The following is a 17,055-nucleotide window of genomic DNA, read 5'->3' as shown; positions in this document are numbered from 1 at the left end:
TATCAGTGAAAATAAACAAGTTGAAATGTTGGAGCAGAAAAAGAAAATTCATATCTTATGCCAATTCTTCTGAGGTACCAAGGATGATAGTTAGAACCTTTACTATAGTATTTCTCTAAGAAAAATCCAGACTAATAATAGCATTTTTTTTTTTTTTTTGCGGTACGCGGGCCTCTCACTGCTGTGGCCTCTCCCGCTGAGGAGCACAGGCGCCAGACGTGCAGGCTCAGTGGCCATGGCTCACGGGCCCAGCCGCTCCGCGGCATGTGGGATCCTCCCAGACCAGGGCACGAACCCATGTCCCCTGCATCGGCAGGCGGACTCTCAACCACTGCACCACCAAGGAAGCCCAATAGCATTTCTTTTTGGAAAAGAAACATGCTTACCTATAAATTATTTAAGATGTAGTAAAGATAAATTTTTGTTAAACAGATGGCCAAAGCCAATTTCTTATGTAGGAAAATGTATATTTGTACCCTGTAAGGCAGTACAGCATTTATAACAAAACTATTAATTACATTCCAATCAGTGGAACAAAAGTATCACATACAGATGTTTTAAAAAACATGCAGCACGTTAGCAAAGGGGCTGTGTGGTAATATACAACTCTTTGTTACCATAGTAATAGTTTAATGATTAGAATGAAGATGTAGTGATTTCAGCATTTTATATCTCAACATGATAGTTACATATAAGCATTTTACTGTTTGGTTTTATTTTAGTAATTTGGTTGGGGAGTTTGGGTGACGTATCAATCATTATAATGCTTTCCTATTTAAATTATGAATTATGGGAAACTGGCTCTAGGCTAAGTTTTCATCAGGAACTGATTCATAACTTTGAGGAAGATTCCTGGAATATGTGTATGTGTGTATACATTTTTTTTTTTAAGTAGTCACTTATTGGTTTCCTATCACGCATCCAGTCTCTCCTTTTTCCTTCCCCTTCCTAACACTATTCCTAACATTGAGTATCACCCCTTAGCCCATGCAACCCATGTGGTTTTGAGGAAACACGATCACACCCATGGAGGCAGGCCATGATTGGCGGGAATGGCGTATCCCACTGTTCCTAGAAAGCAATTCATCAGCACAGCATTCTTGGTTCAACAGGAAATAAGCATGGTATTTGGATATAAACTGCTATTAGAAATAGAGCATTATCCCCTAGATGCAAACCTTTTGTTTACACTAACCCAAGCTGTAATTCTCTAAGCTGTAATACAGATAAAATTGTTCTTTCCATACTAAAACAGAAGCAAGGACGTGCACAGTTCTAGGATAGTATGCTCTGGTTCTATATCCATTCATCTATTAATGTTCCTTTTCTTTTCTGCCTTGGAAAAATTAATCATGTTGAAAAAGTCAAAAATTATATTTCTAAAATATAATTCAATGGCTTCACTACCCTTTATGAACAAACATACCACTAATTCTCTAAAACTTAAAATTGAACCTGTCTATAACTACATATCTTACCTGGATAGTCACAGATATTTCATTCTGTAATAGAAGGAAGTGATGTTTCCAGTGAGGAGTCAAGAGATCTATATTCTACTTCAAACTCTTTAAAATTAACATATATAACATACTGCAACATAACACAAGATTTGTGGGAAGGAAGAGCGAGATAGTGGTTCAGTTTCCTTTCTGTAAATCAAATGAGCTGGTCTATTTAATTTGCAGCCCCTATTGTACTTGATATTTGAAAATTCTAATTTAGGGCTCAGACTGTGGCCTTGTCATCCAAAAGAGCAACCAAATTAAAAGACACAGCAATTCTTCTATTTTAGCTTATTATATATTAAAAAACTCAAAAAACCAAATATATTATAATACATGTTACAAATGAACAAAAATCTACACAGTTTATGGAAATGTACCATATAGAATTACCTCACAATATTTTTATGTTTAAAGTAGACCTTTTTAAATACAGTACTTACATATTCCTCTTTCATATATTCATACTTGCCTTGGTAATTTGACATCTATATAAATCTTATGATCATTCTTTAATAAATACAAAAGAATAAAAACACCTATGAAATTTGGACAAACACATTCCCACTATACGTTGTTATATTTAACCCATCCAGATTCTTAGTTTAACTCATTCAATTACTGCAAAGATCTTTATAGAGCTGAATCTGATACTGTATAATAGTACATCACTGCCCTCTGATGGTACCACTAATATATAATTTTAAACTCAGCAAGCAAAAAAAATCCAAAAAATATTATAATGTAAAACACAGTATGTTAATTTTATAAGCTACAGAAGTAGAAAATAAATTAGGGGAAATTCAATGTTTTCTACAAATATTAATTTCTTAGTAAGTTATAAAAATTTACAGTGTTCCTTCATATAAGCCCTTCAAATGATTTTTCAAGATTTTCCCTGATCAGTTTAAAGGCACTAAGTCCATAAGTTTAAGCAAAAGTCTTCACATATAATGAAATAAAGAGATATAAGGTTAATCGGTAAACTATAAATAGCTAGGTCATTTTATAAAGGAGGGAAAATACAAGTGCAAACTTTAATATCTGAGATGTATGCAGAATTTTTCCATACAATATATAAATATATATTCACTATTTAGGCCCATGTTTTAACTACTAAAAAACGGCAAATCACCCACTGTCTGCAGAAGAGCAAATGTAGGGAAAATAAATATTTAATGAAAGGTCTGGCCATTTTCTAAGTCTAACAATCAAAAGCATTTTCAATATTCAATTTTGAAAAAGCACTGCATTTAAGAGCACTAAAATTACAAAGTCTGAATCTTCATTTATTCAAAGAGAAGAAATTAAATTGAGGATGTCCGCTTGACTGCAGATATTAATTATTGGCAGTAGACTCTTCCACTCATGTTATGCTTTATGAAACTGTCCACTAGAAAAGATAAAAATATAGAGAAAAGTAAATTTTGTTTAAAGTTATGTTACTATACTCTAGTGAACAAACAGATAAGAGAGAAATATAGGCTATACAAATGTAAAATGATCTTTGTGAGTAGCAGTGATTAGTAAAATTTTACATTATAGTATGAAATAAGATACATGATGGTATAAAAATATAAAGAAATAAAACAAACTATCTGGGCAGATTAATGAGTGGTAGCTAGATTCCCAAATACCTGATAATCAGTAAAAGAAAAACAAAACATCACAAAACAAGAACAACAATGAAACTACAAAATAAAAATAAAGAAATTCTTGTTTGAGGCAGGGGAGCGAAGAAACGGTAGAAATTATTAAATAATGGTCTGGCAAAGTCTTTTCCTTGCTTAACTTGAGAAACTATTCCATTTGGTGTTCTGTTTAATCAAGTTTATTAAATCTGCAATAGTAAGTTCTGAAAAAGCCATTGGGATATTACCAGAGATATTTACCAGTCTCTAAAGTAGTGTTTTCCAAGTACATTCAAGGAATTTTTTTTAACATATTTTTAAAAAATCTTTACTTAAAGTTTGAAAATTAAGGATTAATCCAAGTAAACTTGCTTTTCTTTATTTTAGAACTTCTTACAGACTTAAATGGTGTGCCTTTTTTAATCTCTAAGAAAGGAATTCAATATATAACACAATATTCAGGATTTTTAAACATTTTTACCATGGGATTCTATTTTCCACAAAATATCTCTTAGGACTAGTGTTACAAACACTAGAGCAGTGATTCTCAATCTGGTTTGACATCAGACTCCTTGGGGAGCTTAAAAATCCTGATGGCTAAGTCCCACTCTCAGAGATTCTGATGATATAAGGTCAGACCCAAGGTTCAGTCTTTTTTGAAAGCTCCTCATGAGCCACTGCTCTAGACATCTGCCACCACTCCTCTACTAGTATATCCTGAACGGATGCTAGTTTGTGTCCTGATGCTATCATCACACTGACTTCGTAAAATAAGTTCTGCCTTTCCAGAACACAGTGAGCATGGCCAATGCCAGGTGTCCCAGGAAGAGGCAGCTAGTCAGGAGATGAATATGTGGAGGGCATGAACACAGGGAAGGACATGTTTTCCTCATACTATGAAGTCGGGTTAGGAAGAATCTAGCTATACCACAGAACACTCAAGGCCAGCCTGTAGAACAGGCCTGACAGCAGCCCCTAAAAGAGCCTAGGCCAAAGGGTTTGAGCATTAAAGTTACTCTTTAAAGTTACTCCAAAAATTTATTTTGAACTTCACTTTATGCTCTCAATGAGCAATGCAGGTGGTCAAAGAAAAAAGGTACTAAATTTAACACTGAGATGTTTTTCATTTTGAGCACTTCTGAAGGGACCAGAAGAAATATAGGGCCTAATTTATTTTTAATCTATAGGCTTCAGGGCACAGAAGCTTTGGGTTTAATTAAGAAAGCCCCTTTCTCCCTTAAGAGTTCAAAAGCTGAGGTTAAATTTGTTAGGTTACAACATGTTAAATAAGTACCTTCTGACTATACATCAAGTATCCCTTTTGTAACATTATATGTGACTTCAAGTCATTCAGAACTTCTTTTTCTTCTACTATGAAATAGTTGATCTCAGCATCATTTTCAGTTCCATAATTTAATTTTCACAAATTCTTTGTCTTTGAGAACTCTATATGAAGTAAACCTGGTGACACAGATCTTCATCTCAACAGAATATTGAAAGTAAGCATCTATACTTCTGATAAATATCTGACCTTGTATCTTCCAACTGTTTTACTTTACATTTATTCTATTCTATTATGGGGGTATATTAAAAAATAAATAAATAAACAAACAAACAAACACAATGGTCAGTTATTTACCTTAATATCAAAACCAATTATTTTATATATTGTTAAAAGTTAACTATAAAAAATTATTTTCTTTTAATTTCATTTATTAAATGAGATTAGATGAAGTAACATATAACGATAAAATGCACACAGATAAATCTTATTGCTATGTGAAATTCCTGAGTCAGAATCATGTCTGCTCAGGATGCTCCTGAACTGCCTGCCCCACAACTTGGGGTGGTACGTACATATATGTATTTATACAGATAGTTTTGAGAGCAAAAACCAAACCAAATGGAGAAGACAGAGAATCAGCTAAACAAGTGCTCATAAATCACTGACAAATTAAATATAAATGAAACTCAGGACATTGTCCTTTTCACAAATACCCTTGAGAAATGTATTTCCTTTAAAAATGGAAGAAGAAAATCTTAATATCTGAACCATTCGCCTCCTGAGCTTTAACATGTAAAAGAAAACCTTTATAATCCTGATAGACTGTAAAGATCCCCAAGTTCAGGGACGTTGTTTAACTTGTCCATCATTATATTTCTAGTGTCAAGAGCTACAACTGCTGCTATTGGGATGGGCATGTGTCAGACTCACCTGTGTACACCCTATTGTCCAAATTAACATTAACGTAACTATGATAATGAGTGACAATGGGAAGCTCAAAATCTCAAATCATTTAGTGAAAAAAACTCAAAGAGTTTGAAGTAGTTTACAGTATAATCCAATTTTCTAAGATTGAAGTATAAAATGAGATTAGAAATGATGTCTGTCAAAATGACACTGAATTGGGGTGATTTTTACTTTCTTCTTTGTGTCCTTCCATTTTGCTTAAGTTTTCTACACATTTAAGATTGCCATTAATCATATAAGTATGAAGTATTATGATATAGGGTTGAGATAAACAGGAAAAGTCTATTTTCATTTTGGGAAAAAGAAAGCAAATCTATTCCAATGAATGTTGGAATGTCCAAATAAGCTGACACTTCTTCCAATCTATATTGTTCATGCTTTTAAATTAATTCACAATTTTCTGACAATCCAGTTCCTGAGGAAATTATTGAACGGATTGCTACTGGAGTTTTGAAAAATTCCAGGTAAATAAAACCTTAAGTAAATTTTAATACTTACCCTAAGGCCACCTTCTGGTGGGGGTCCAGATGCAGCCATTTCTTTTTCTATTTTTTCCTTTTTCTTTCTCTTTTCTTCCACAGACTGAACGTTCAGAATGCCCCGAGATGCAGCCTTCAGGAAAATTATTAAGGAGTGTAGAAAAAGAACAAAAATTAATTTCCTGTTACCAAAAGGTGTTGTTTGTTTTCTGCCTTTTAGGTTTTTCTTTGGAGTTGGGGGGTAGGGGATGGGGTTGGTCTATTTTTGGCAACAAAGAATTAGATTATTTCTACAACAGCTTTACATACAACATATGATTTCTTCATTGGGTATTTTGCAACCATACACATTTCCCCCCTAAAGTTACTTCACATCTGTCAGTGTTTTATAAGGCACAGTCATTTCATCTCAAGGAAGAACGTTATTAAGTTTCTTCCTTGGCATCTCCCATAACAGAAGACGTGTATAGAAATTTTCATACATTAAATGACATAAATGCATTAAACCAATTTATAGAAACAGAAATCATTTTGAAAATGTTTTCCTTTAATTTAAATTTCTAAGATATCAGATACCATTTTCATTAGAGAATACTACTAGTAATAGATATCTATAGAGAACAAAACGCAAATTTAATTATCTAAGGTAGAATTTTATTTTTACTCTCACCTCCTTCTGTCTTCTTTCTGCAGCCTCTGCAAGCTTTGCTCTTTTTTCTTCTAAGGTAGAATTTTATTTTTAATTATCTAATTTAATTATCTAAGGTAGATAATTATCTAAGGTAGATTAATTATCTAAGGTAGATTATCTAAGGTAGAATTTTATTTTTACTCTCACCTCCTTCTGTCTTCTTTCTGCAGCCTCTGCAAGCTTTGCTCTTTTTTCTTCCTAGGAAAAATGTGTAAGAAATATGGTTTAAAACAAAACCAAACATTATCCTTGATATTTTATACTTTTATCTTATAGGTAATATAGCAGTTTACAAAAATAGTACTGGCCCCAAATGTCCTATTAAGAATGCCATTATTTATAACATTTATAAAATACTCAACTTTCTGAATTTCATTCTCCCAATCAATAAACCTTCAAGGACTTCCCTGGTGGCACATGGTTAAGAATCCACCTGCCAATGCAGGGGACATGGGTTCAAGCCCTGGTCCAGGAAGATCACACACGCCACGGAGCAACAAAGCCCGTGCGCCACAACTACTGAGCCTGTGCTCTAGAGCCCGCGTGCCACAACTACTGAACCTGCATGCCACAACTACTGAAGCCCACATGCCTAGAGCCAGTGCTCTGCAACGAGAAGCCACCGCAATGAGAAGCCCGCATACCTCAACGAAGAGTAGCCCCTGCTCGCTGCAACTAGAGAAAGCCCGCGCACAGCAACGAAGACCCAACACAGCCAAAAATAAATAAAATAAATAAATTTATAAAAATTAAAAACAAATTTAAAACCCTCCAAATAAGCACATGATGAGACATACACCTACATCTATATCTATATATACATTATATATCTCATACACACATACACATACACACACAGAGTGGCCTATAAAATAATCTATTTGCTTTTTCAAAAAAAAAGAGCTTACAAGCTAGTCAGGGCAATAATAAAACAAATGACATTTAATAATACAAGCAGGGAAATACACGGTTTGGTACTGCCAATTAAAAAGGAGTTTGGGGCTTCCCTGGTGGCACAGTGGTTGAGAGTCCGCCTGCCAACGCAGGGGACACGGGTTCATGCCCCGGTCTGGGAAGATCCCACATGCCGCGGAGTGGCTGGGCCCGTGAGCCATGGCCGCTGAGCCTGCGCTCCGCAACGGGAGAGGCCACAACAGTGAGAGGCCCGCGTACTGGAAAAAAAAAAAAAAAAAAAAAGGAGTTTGAAGCAGGCTGGTATTTTCAGAAGAAGTTCATGAATGAAGTGAGTGAATCTTATTGAGTAGGACAGGAAGGACTAGAGGAAATTTATGAGATGTACTGTTCCATGTTGGGAAAACGTGAATATTATTTTTCTATATCTATATTATTCATAATAATAAGTTATAAATTATGTAAATATATGACAGTAAGTAGCATTCTCTTGGGAGCTGTGTTAATAATTCCCCCATTTTCCATACCACAATACATTCATTCATTCATTTCATCCATTGGATAAATACTTATTGAGCAACTATCATGCCTCAGGAACTTTTCTAGATGCTGAAGATACAGCAGTGAAATAATACAGATAAATGTTTCCACCCACATGGAATTTACATTCCAATGAGGACAGTCACATATAATCAAATAAATATACATCTGTCAGACTGAAGTAAGTGCTTTAGGGAAATATAAAGAAAAGTATGGTCAATAAGAAATGGAAGGATGGGTGGATGGTAGCGTGGAGGATCTACTTTATGTAGGGTGGTGAAGAAAAGCCTCAAAGATAAAGTGACATTCAAGCAGTAAGCAATGTGGTTATCTGGGGCGGGGGAGGGGAGGAAGGGCTTAACAAATGCTGGCAGATTGGTATTTTATCAATAGCTAGATAAACAAAATTAAGAACATTTAAAAGCAACAGTAGCAAGAAAGACAAGGTGAACTTTCTCATATCAACTTCCAGGTCATTTTTAGTATTTATGATCAAATAGCTGAAGAGTTAATGTACTTCCCTAAACAACTCATTTCCTTCAACGAATTTTTAGCCAGATACAAGAGAGGAATTTAGGTGTTCCGTTATCAACTTCCTGTAAGGATTATTAAGGTAAAAATGCTGTTAAAAATTAGAAAGCTACAAAAAGTATAAATGTATTATACCACAAACCACCTAGTTAAATCTGAAATTATCCAGATAAATAACGAATACTTTCTAGTACAAGTATGTCCCAAATATTGCATGGAACAAACCTACGTATCTTTTAAATATATTATTTATCTGAAACTTCAAAGTTAACTGGGCGCCCTATATTTTTATTTGCTAAACGTGGCAACTTTACAAACTGTACACTCGGTACTACATAAAATACTTCAAAAAAAACCCTTAAAAGTGATAAAGACTAAAGGTAAATCATTAATACAATGTCCAATAAAGCGCAGAAATATACGAGACTTTATTGATCACCTTCTTTAAACAGCTGGTACAAACAGGAAGATGCACATCTCCTACAAGATTAAACACTTCAGTTCCCGGAGAAAGAAGGATTTCTTTTCGCACCCTAACTCCATCTACCGCATCGCCAGGAATGGCCGCCACATCGCACCGTCCACGTGCGCCTGCGTCCTACGAACTGCCAATTCTGCCACCCGGCTGAAGGTAAAGAGACGCTGGAGCCGCCTTTAGAAAGACACCGACGCGGCGGCAGCAGCCCAGGTCCGGCAGGCAGGACCTCAAGGTCCCTCGGAGCACGGCCACCATCTCCGCCACCAAGGTCCCCGTCGACGGGCTCCACGGCCCATGCCGCCGCTTCCAACGGCCAGTCCTGGGGCCGCAGCTCAGGGCCTCCGGCGCGCCCCTCCGGGAACAGGTGCTCGCGGCGCCGGCGGGCGGACGCGGGGACGCTGGGAGGTGGTCTTACTTACCAGGTCCGGCGAAGGAGGCGCGGCCTCCGTGGGACAGGGAAAACACAGCCCCATGGGGATCGCGGCTGGGGAATTCTCCTCCTGGGTCCGCCCCAGACCAGGCCGTGCGAACTGCGCGATCAGACCCGAGTCCCAGTTATGCGGTGCTCGCTCCGCCCTCAGCGGGCGGCTTGGTGACTGGGTGGCTCGGCTCCGCCCCGCTCCTCTGCCGCAGCGCCCCACCACTGCCCCGCGGCTCCACCCCCGCCCCACCATTCCTCTGGGGCTCGGCTCCGCCCCCCTGATGCCAGCCTCCAGCCTGGTCGTGCCTGGACCCCACCCCTGAAGCTAGCCTCCGCCCCACTGAGTAGCCGCCCCACCCACACTTCCAGAGGCTCTGCTAGGACGGGGCCTTGATCCCAGGAAACACCTGCTGAGGGCGACATGCAGAGGAGAGGTGGAAAAGCTTGGCTATGGCCTCAAAGCTAGCCCAGTTGGCTAGCCCTGTATAAGTGAGTGACAAGACTCTGGATAGTTTATGCTACCCCTTTTGTGAGAAGGGACTCTGACCTCCAAGAAATTAAAGCCAAGATTTCAAGTTGATGTCAGCCCCCTTTTTGTAAGTGCCACTCAGTACTACTTCAGTTAAGAGGGCAGAACGTGAAATCCATCACTGTGTTTTAGAATTGAGCCTCATGAATGCACCTTTAGTTGAGTTTCCTATTAGTTTCTGGTGCTTTGGATTCATTTATCCATTCAAGAGTAATAATAATGTTTGATATATTCAGAAATATTTACATTGAATGCTTCTCAAATTTTAATAGGCATAAGAATCACCTGGGCATCTACTTAAATGAATTAACATATGAGTTAACAAATTTCACAGCCAAATGGATGTATCATTGGAAAATTGATGCAAGCGTGCAGGGTTCTTGATCTTAATCTTCTGTTAACAGTTTTATGAAGCCACAAAGTTTTCCTTTAGAATTCTATAATTTCTTACCCAGTTCAGTGCTATGGTCTAAAAATTATCAGAAGCCTGCACCTGTCAAAAAAATCCTTTCTATGACTCCTCTTGAAGATGAAGCATTTTTTGCAAGAGCATGCGAGTGAAATAGTGACCATATGTAAATGACAAAGGACTTAAAAAGACATGATTGAAGATCTGATTACAGTGCAATTGACAAAAAAACTTGGTTACTGCTGTGACATACAACAATTCAAGATAATTACTAACATTATGGCTGTTAACATTTTACTAAGACATAACCAGATTTTTAGGAGCTCCATATAATTTCCAGTATATCTATATTAATAACATTTACCCATACAATATAAAATAAGAAGGTTTATCAGCACTCATTTGATAATGCTTCCCATGTAATTTAACATACCAAATAAGCCTAATTTGTTTAATATTTCTCTTTCTCAGATGCTTCAGGTATCCTCTCTGAAGCATCCTAGAGTTAGCTAGAAGTCAAAATAACTTCGATTAGAATTTGATATTTGGGAAGTTTTTCAAAAATATCAAAAAGGTTTCAAAATACTTGGTCACATAGGATTGTATGTCACAGTGGAACAATACTTAATTGCTTAACCAGTGACAATAAAAGATTTCAAAAGCAAATGTCAAAAGTTGTAACAGATTACTGGTTAAAGGTAAAGAAACTTTGCAGTCAGTTATCCAAAGCAAATCAATATTTTAAGAAAACTTTGTCTTCTTAATAGAGAGAAAGCCAAATTCAGGTTTTGTACCACTTTACCTTTCATAATAAAATTAATTTACTCAATTAAATTGATTCTAATCTTTATCACTCCTGACCACACATAGAATGGCTTTCTAAAGATTCATTTTTTTTCCCCTCACGATCTTCTACAACTTTCTATATCCACATTAATTTGTCCCTTATTTTCTTTCCCATTTAGGAATAACCAGCTTTAGGACAAAATTACTTTCTTTTCCCTTAACAAAACGCATTTCCATTCTTTATACCTTCTTTTTCCCATACAAAGATGTTTTCCTTATTAATTTTTACTAGTTTTAATTACATATTTTAATTATTATAATTCTTAACCTCAAAAAACTTAGTTTCTAGTGAAAACTAAGGAGTAAGCAATTTATGAACTTGTACATTAGCATTTTGTAGATAGGCAAACTTGTGAATACTATTTGTAGTTTCTAAAAATAGGTGATTCCTTAAAGAAAATGTCTCAGTGTGACACCAAACATTTATTTATTTATTGTGAATTTTATTTTATTTATTTGTTTATGCATCAGGTTCTTTTTAGTTATCTATTTTATACACATCAGTGTATACATGTCAATCCCAATCTCCCAGTTCATCCCACCACCACCACCACCACCCCCGCGCCACTTTCCCCCCTTGGTGTCCATACATTTGTTCTCTACATCTGTGTCTATTTCTGCCCTGCAAACTGGTTCATCTGTACCATTTTTCTAGGTTCCACATATGTGCGTTAGTATACGATATTACATATTTATCAATAGTCCTAAATATCTTTAGTTTCTCTGTAAAAGGAAACCTATGTTCGGTAATTAATATTTCAGTATCTTATTTGGAAATGATCTGGATAGTCAATGAATTGCCATCATTGAACTTAATTTAGCAGTTTCAAGTTACAAAAAAAAAATCTGGAGGACCTATTTTCGATAGATATACTTAAAACATAATTATTCCTAAAGAGTTTGCTTAAAACTCTTATTTACATTTAATTTACTTAAAAGTTTCATCATATCAAGTTATTTTTCTTGCTGACAAATTTTGTAATGGGGATAAGATCTTATTTGATTTCTAGTAAACCTAGGTACAATAAAAATATTATACTTAATGTTGATGACCCTAAAGAAATGTCTGTATTAATTAAACCAACAAACTGAAACTTGTTTTCATTCATTTAAATTAAATCTATTTCATTTAATCTATTAATTCTAGATCATGTGATCCTAAAATTCATTTGGGTTACTTTCTTTTATATTTGAGTATTTATATAAGCACTTAATTTCCTTTAAGCCAATTAAATAGAGTCCTTTTACAAATTAATATTGGCAATACCACACCTCTACAACACACATATATAAATATATACACACAGACACATAGTTTCCACTATGTGGACAGAGAATATAGGCAATATGTTATAGTAACTTTAAATGGAGTATAATCTTTAAAAATATTGAATCACTACATTGCACACCTGAAACTAATATTGTTAATCAACTATACTTCAATAAAAAACAAAACAGAACAAAACAAAACTCTCTCCTAGGACTGTTTAAAGATTTTAAACATTTTGTTTAAACACAAGTCATTATAAATATACAGCAGAGGAAATTTATTTCCCCCTATTATTAAATCATAACTCTAAATCTCTAAATAAGTTGTAAATCCAATTGTAAAAATTTAAACATGAATACATCATTTTCAAAGGCTTATGCATATTATTATTTGTTGAAAAGAAGCAAATCTCAAATTACCACAGAAAAGAAAGTGGTAGTAAGATATGGTATTTAATAAAAGTCTAGACCCTGTAGCTTGGATGTTAAACGGTTGCACTGTTTATTTTGCGGAAATGGCAGAGCATTGTCTTTATTTTTCAAACGAAGTCAAATCACAAAATGCCACTTGATGTTAGAAATCTGCATATTTTGTTCTGGCATGATTTCTTCCATACAGACTTCAGCTTTATGTCCACTAGAAGAGATTAAAATACACAAAGAAAAATAACTTCAATCAAAATATACATAAGGAAAAGTTTATACAAACTGTAAGTCCTCTGGGAAATGTCTCAGAGAGAGAAGCCTTTCTTATACAAAAAGAATTGTATAAAGAGCTAGAAATGCTATTCTAAATTAAAACAAGGTCACATTCAGATAGAAGCCAGATATGAGAAGCACTATTATCAAATAAATCATATCTGGGAATAAATATGACATGAACATTTTTTTCTACAAGTCAAGCAACAAATGCTACAAGTAAAAAGAATTTGCAGAAACCAAAACTAACGATCAGGAGAAAAGGTAAAGGCATTTCTGAACATAATGGATTTGACAGAGATGTTAAGCATAAGGATTTTTCTTCCCAAGTCTTATGGTATATGATTGACTGAGAAGGTATGTTATACGCATCTATTGAGTGTTTGAAGTCTTGAAATGACCCAAAATGAAGTGAACAAGAGGGACAAATAAGTGAAAATGGAAAGATTATGTATATCACTATTAGGAAGAACTGAACCTTAAAATAATATTTCAGGATAATTTTAATATGCATGAATATTATAATTATATAATTAGGAGAAAACTTTTGTTATAGAGATTTTAAACAGACAAAATGAAAACAAAAACTACCTTTTCAAACTTTTCACAACACAACTGAGTGCTCTAGCCTCATCCTGCATCTTCTGTTCTACTGGGCACACTCCATGTTAATAAAGGACTTGTACGTATGGACTCAGACCTTTATTTTCATCCCAAACCATTTAAGATGTACAAAGTAGTGTTATTCTGTGTGGTCTGGTTTTGGTGCTAATCTTAAATTCATTACTACTTTGCAACAAGATTAGTACACATTACTACTTTGCAACAAGATTGTATGTTACAGAATGATCAGTCCACAATGGTTTGGAAATTAAACCAAACAAAATTTATCTTAGTCCACATTTGAGAAGCAGGGAGAGCCTGAGCTTAAATAGGAGGTATTATATATTTTGGTCAATATATAGAAGAAACACTAGGATAGTGTATACTTTGGACCTTTGAGCCCCTGACGTTCTTTTTTTCGGGAAAAGCGTGTATTTTTTCCTTTACAGAATATCAGAACTTTCATGACTGCCTAGTACTGCCAAAAGAAAATATCTGGATGTTCTGAAGATAACTCCAGAATTTTTGTATTAATGACAATGAAAACTAAGTACCAGACTGAGCTCAGGTTTTTCATGGATCATGCATTTTATTTTTTATATTTGTATTTATTTGTGAGACATTTCAGTTGTCTCTGAAAGCTCAAGTGAGTTGGTGGGATAATTGATAAAGAACATTTTGTAGATATTTCTATAAGACACATCTGGTAGCTCAAGAAAGAAAAAGGAGCTTTTTAATGGAATGCCCTAAATGGTTTGGTATTGAGAGCAAGGCACAAAAGGAGGAGATCAATGACACAAGATATCAGCACTGGAAAAGGGATAGAAAGATTAACCAAACTAGAGCTTCCCTGGTGGCGCAGTGGTTGAGAGTCCGCCTGCCGATGTAGCGGACACAGGTTCGTGCCCCGGTCCGGGAAGATCCCACATGCCGCGGAGCGGCTGGGCCCGTGAGCCATGGCCGCTGAGCCTGCGCGTCCGGAGCCTGCGCGTCCGGAGCCTGCGCCTCCGGAGCCTGTGCTCCACAACGGGAGAGGCCACAGCAGTGAGAGGCCCGCGTACCGCAAAAAAAGAAAAAAAAAAAAAAAAAAACACAAAGCACAGATTGGGAGAAAATATTTGCAAAACACATAAAGAACTGGTATCCAAAATATACAAATGACTCAAAACTCAACAACAACAACAAAAAATTTAAAAGTGGGCAAAAGGTCTGAACAGACACCTTTCCAAAAAAGTTATACAGATGCAGATAAACATATGAAAAGATTGTCAAGAGTACATATCATCAGGGAATTGCAAGTTAAAACAATGAGATATCACTACACAACTGTCTAAATGGCTACAATCCCCAAACACTGATAACAAATGTTGCCAAGGATGAGAAGCCACAGAGAACTCTCATTCATTGCTGGTGGGAATGCAAAATGATACTGCTACTTTGGAAGACAGTTTTGCCAGTTTTTTTCCAAAGCTAAACATAGTTTTACCATATGAGCCAGCAATTGCGCTCCTAGGTACTTCCCCAAATGAGTTGAAAGCTTATGTCCACACAAAAACCTGCTCATGAAGGTTTATGGCAGCTTTATCGATGATTGCCAAAAATTGGAAGCAACCAAGATGTTTTTCAATAGGTGAATGAATCCATACAATGGATTAAAAAAATGTTATCAAGTCATGAAAAGATATGAAGGAAACTTCAGTGCGTATTACTAAGTGAAAGAAGCCAGTCTGAAAGACTACATACTGTATGATTCCAACCATATGACATTCTGGGAAAAGCAAAACTATAGAGATAGCAAAAAGATCAGTGATTGCCAGGGGCTTGAGAGGGGTGAGGGAAGAGGGAAGGGATGAATATATAGAGCACAGGAGATATTTAGGGCAGTAAACAATCTCCTGTATAATATTGTAATAGTATATAAAATGTGTGTGTGTATATATATATATATATATATATATACACATATATATGTTTGTGTGGGGGAGTGTCTATCAGCTTTATTGAAGTATAGTTGACTTGCAATAAACTGTACATATTTATTTGAAGTGTACACTTTTAAATGTTCTGACACGTGTACACCCATGAAACCATCACCACAAACAAGATAATACATACATACATATAAAGAGGCTATTTTCCTGATCAAAAAGAACCGATTCAGCAGGTGTATACTTTTCGCCCTTTGTCCTGTATCTTTTTCTTTTGGAATGTGGACACAATCTCTACCTATGTAGAAGCTTTTATGAGACAATGAGAATAAAAATCATGTGAAAAGTGTGAAGGATCAAAAAGACAGAAGGAACCTGAGACTTCTTCGATGATTTTTGAAACCACCCTATCAACCCTAGACCACCTAGGTCAGGAGTTCTCCTTTGGAAGAAAAAATACTCCTATTTGGTTAAATGATTGCAGTTGAGTTTCTCTCATAAGGAGATGAAGTTAGAAATTCCTAACTGACATAGCTATCCATTAGCTGGGCTTATAAAATATTTTCTTTCAAAAAGAAAACCAACAGAAAAAAAATCTTAATGATCAGAAATATAACTTTTCCCAAATCTTTCTGTAATCTTTCTATAATGAAATATAATCCTGATCCTGGAAGTTGCCTGAATAAGGCCAGGGCTCACTACTAAGGTGGAAGAGGAATGGATGAGGAAATTTGGGGATTTTCACCCTGAAGAAAAGTCTGCATATGAAGGGAGGTAACAGCTTTCTTCAAATATCTGAAAGACTTTCCAGTGGAAGGGCCATTGGATTTATGACTGGCTATTAGACGTGTAATTGGTACCACATGTAAAAGGCTCATGGAGGCAATATAACCATGTTCTGTGGAAGAACTTTTAAATCCTTGTCAAAGGTATGCAAAGATGGAATATAAGCTATGGTAGAGTTTTCTGATGTTGCCAAGGGTTCAAGCCTAGGCTGAAAACCTATTTGGCAGGAGGTTTTGTGATTTATTGTCCAAATAATACAACCCAGAAGATTTAAGTGAATAACTTTAGGGAGTCAGATAATATACGCAAAGGAAAAACTGGAATCCAGAGCACTGAGGTTTCAAAGACCACACTCTTTCCATTAAACCACATCATCTCCAGGAGACAACTACAAAAGAGATTTAAATAACAGATGAGAATTTGATTAGAGGAGTTTTAAGGTATCTTCCCAGACTGCAGTTACTGATTTCTCAAAGGAAAGGAAAGAAACAAAATTTAGAGTGTTCCATAAATGAAAAATTGAGGATGCCTCTTGCATTTAAGGATCTGT

The 17,055-nt window shown here is 35.8% G+C and overlaps 1 protein-coding gene across 1 annotated transcript; it reads right to left on the bottom strand.

The window, feature by feature from the left end:
- Window positions 1–1,778: 1,778 nt before the first annotated feature.
- SVIP (small VCP interacting protein) lies at window positions 1,779–9,650 on the bottom strand. The gene is made up of 4 exons (XM_060157753.1): window positions 9,435–9,650; window positions 6,702–6,752; window positions 5,883–5,996; window positions 1,779–2,895 (listed from the first exon to the last, which is right to left on the bottom strand). The coding sequence occupies exons 1-4, from the start codon at window positions 9,486–9,488 to the stop codon at window positions 2,881–2,883; spliced, it is 234 nt and encodes a 77-aa protein (XP_060013736.1). The 5' UTR covers window positions 9,489–9,650; the 3' UTR covers window positions 1,779–2,880.
- Between the last annotated feature and the right edge of the window lie 7,405 nt (window positions 9,651–17,055).

This window comes from Lagenorhynchus albirostris, chromosome 9 (assembly GCF_949774975.1).
Source record: "Lagenorhynchus albirostris chromosome 9, mLagAlb1.1, whole genome shotgun sequence".
Taxonomy (NCBI): Eukaryota; Metazoa; Chordata; class Mammalia; order Artiodactyla; family Delphinidae; genus Lagenorhynchus; species Lagenorhynchus albirostris.
This window is presented reverse-complemented; position numbering and strand designations above follow the sequence as displayed.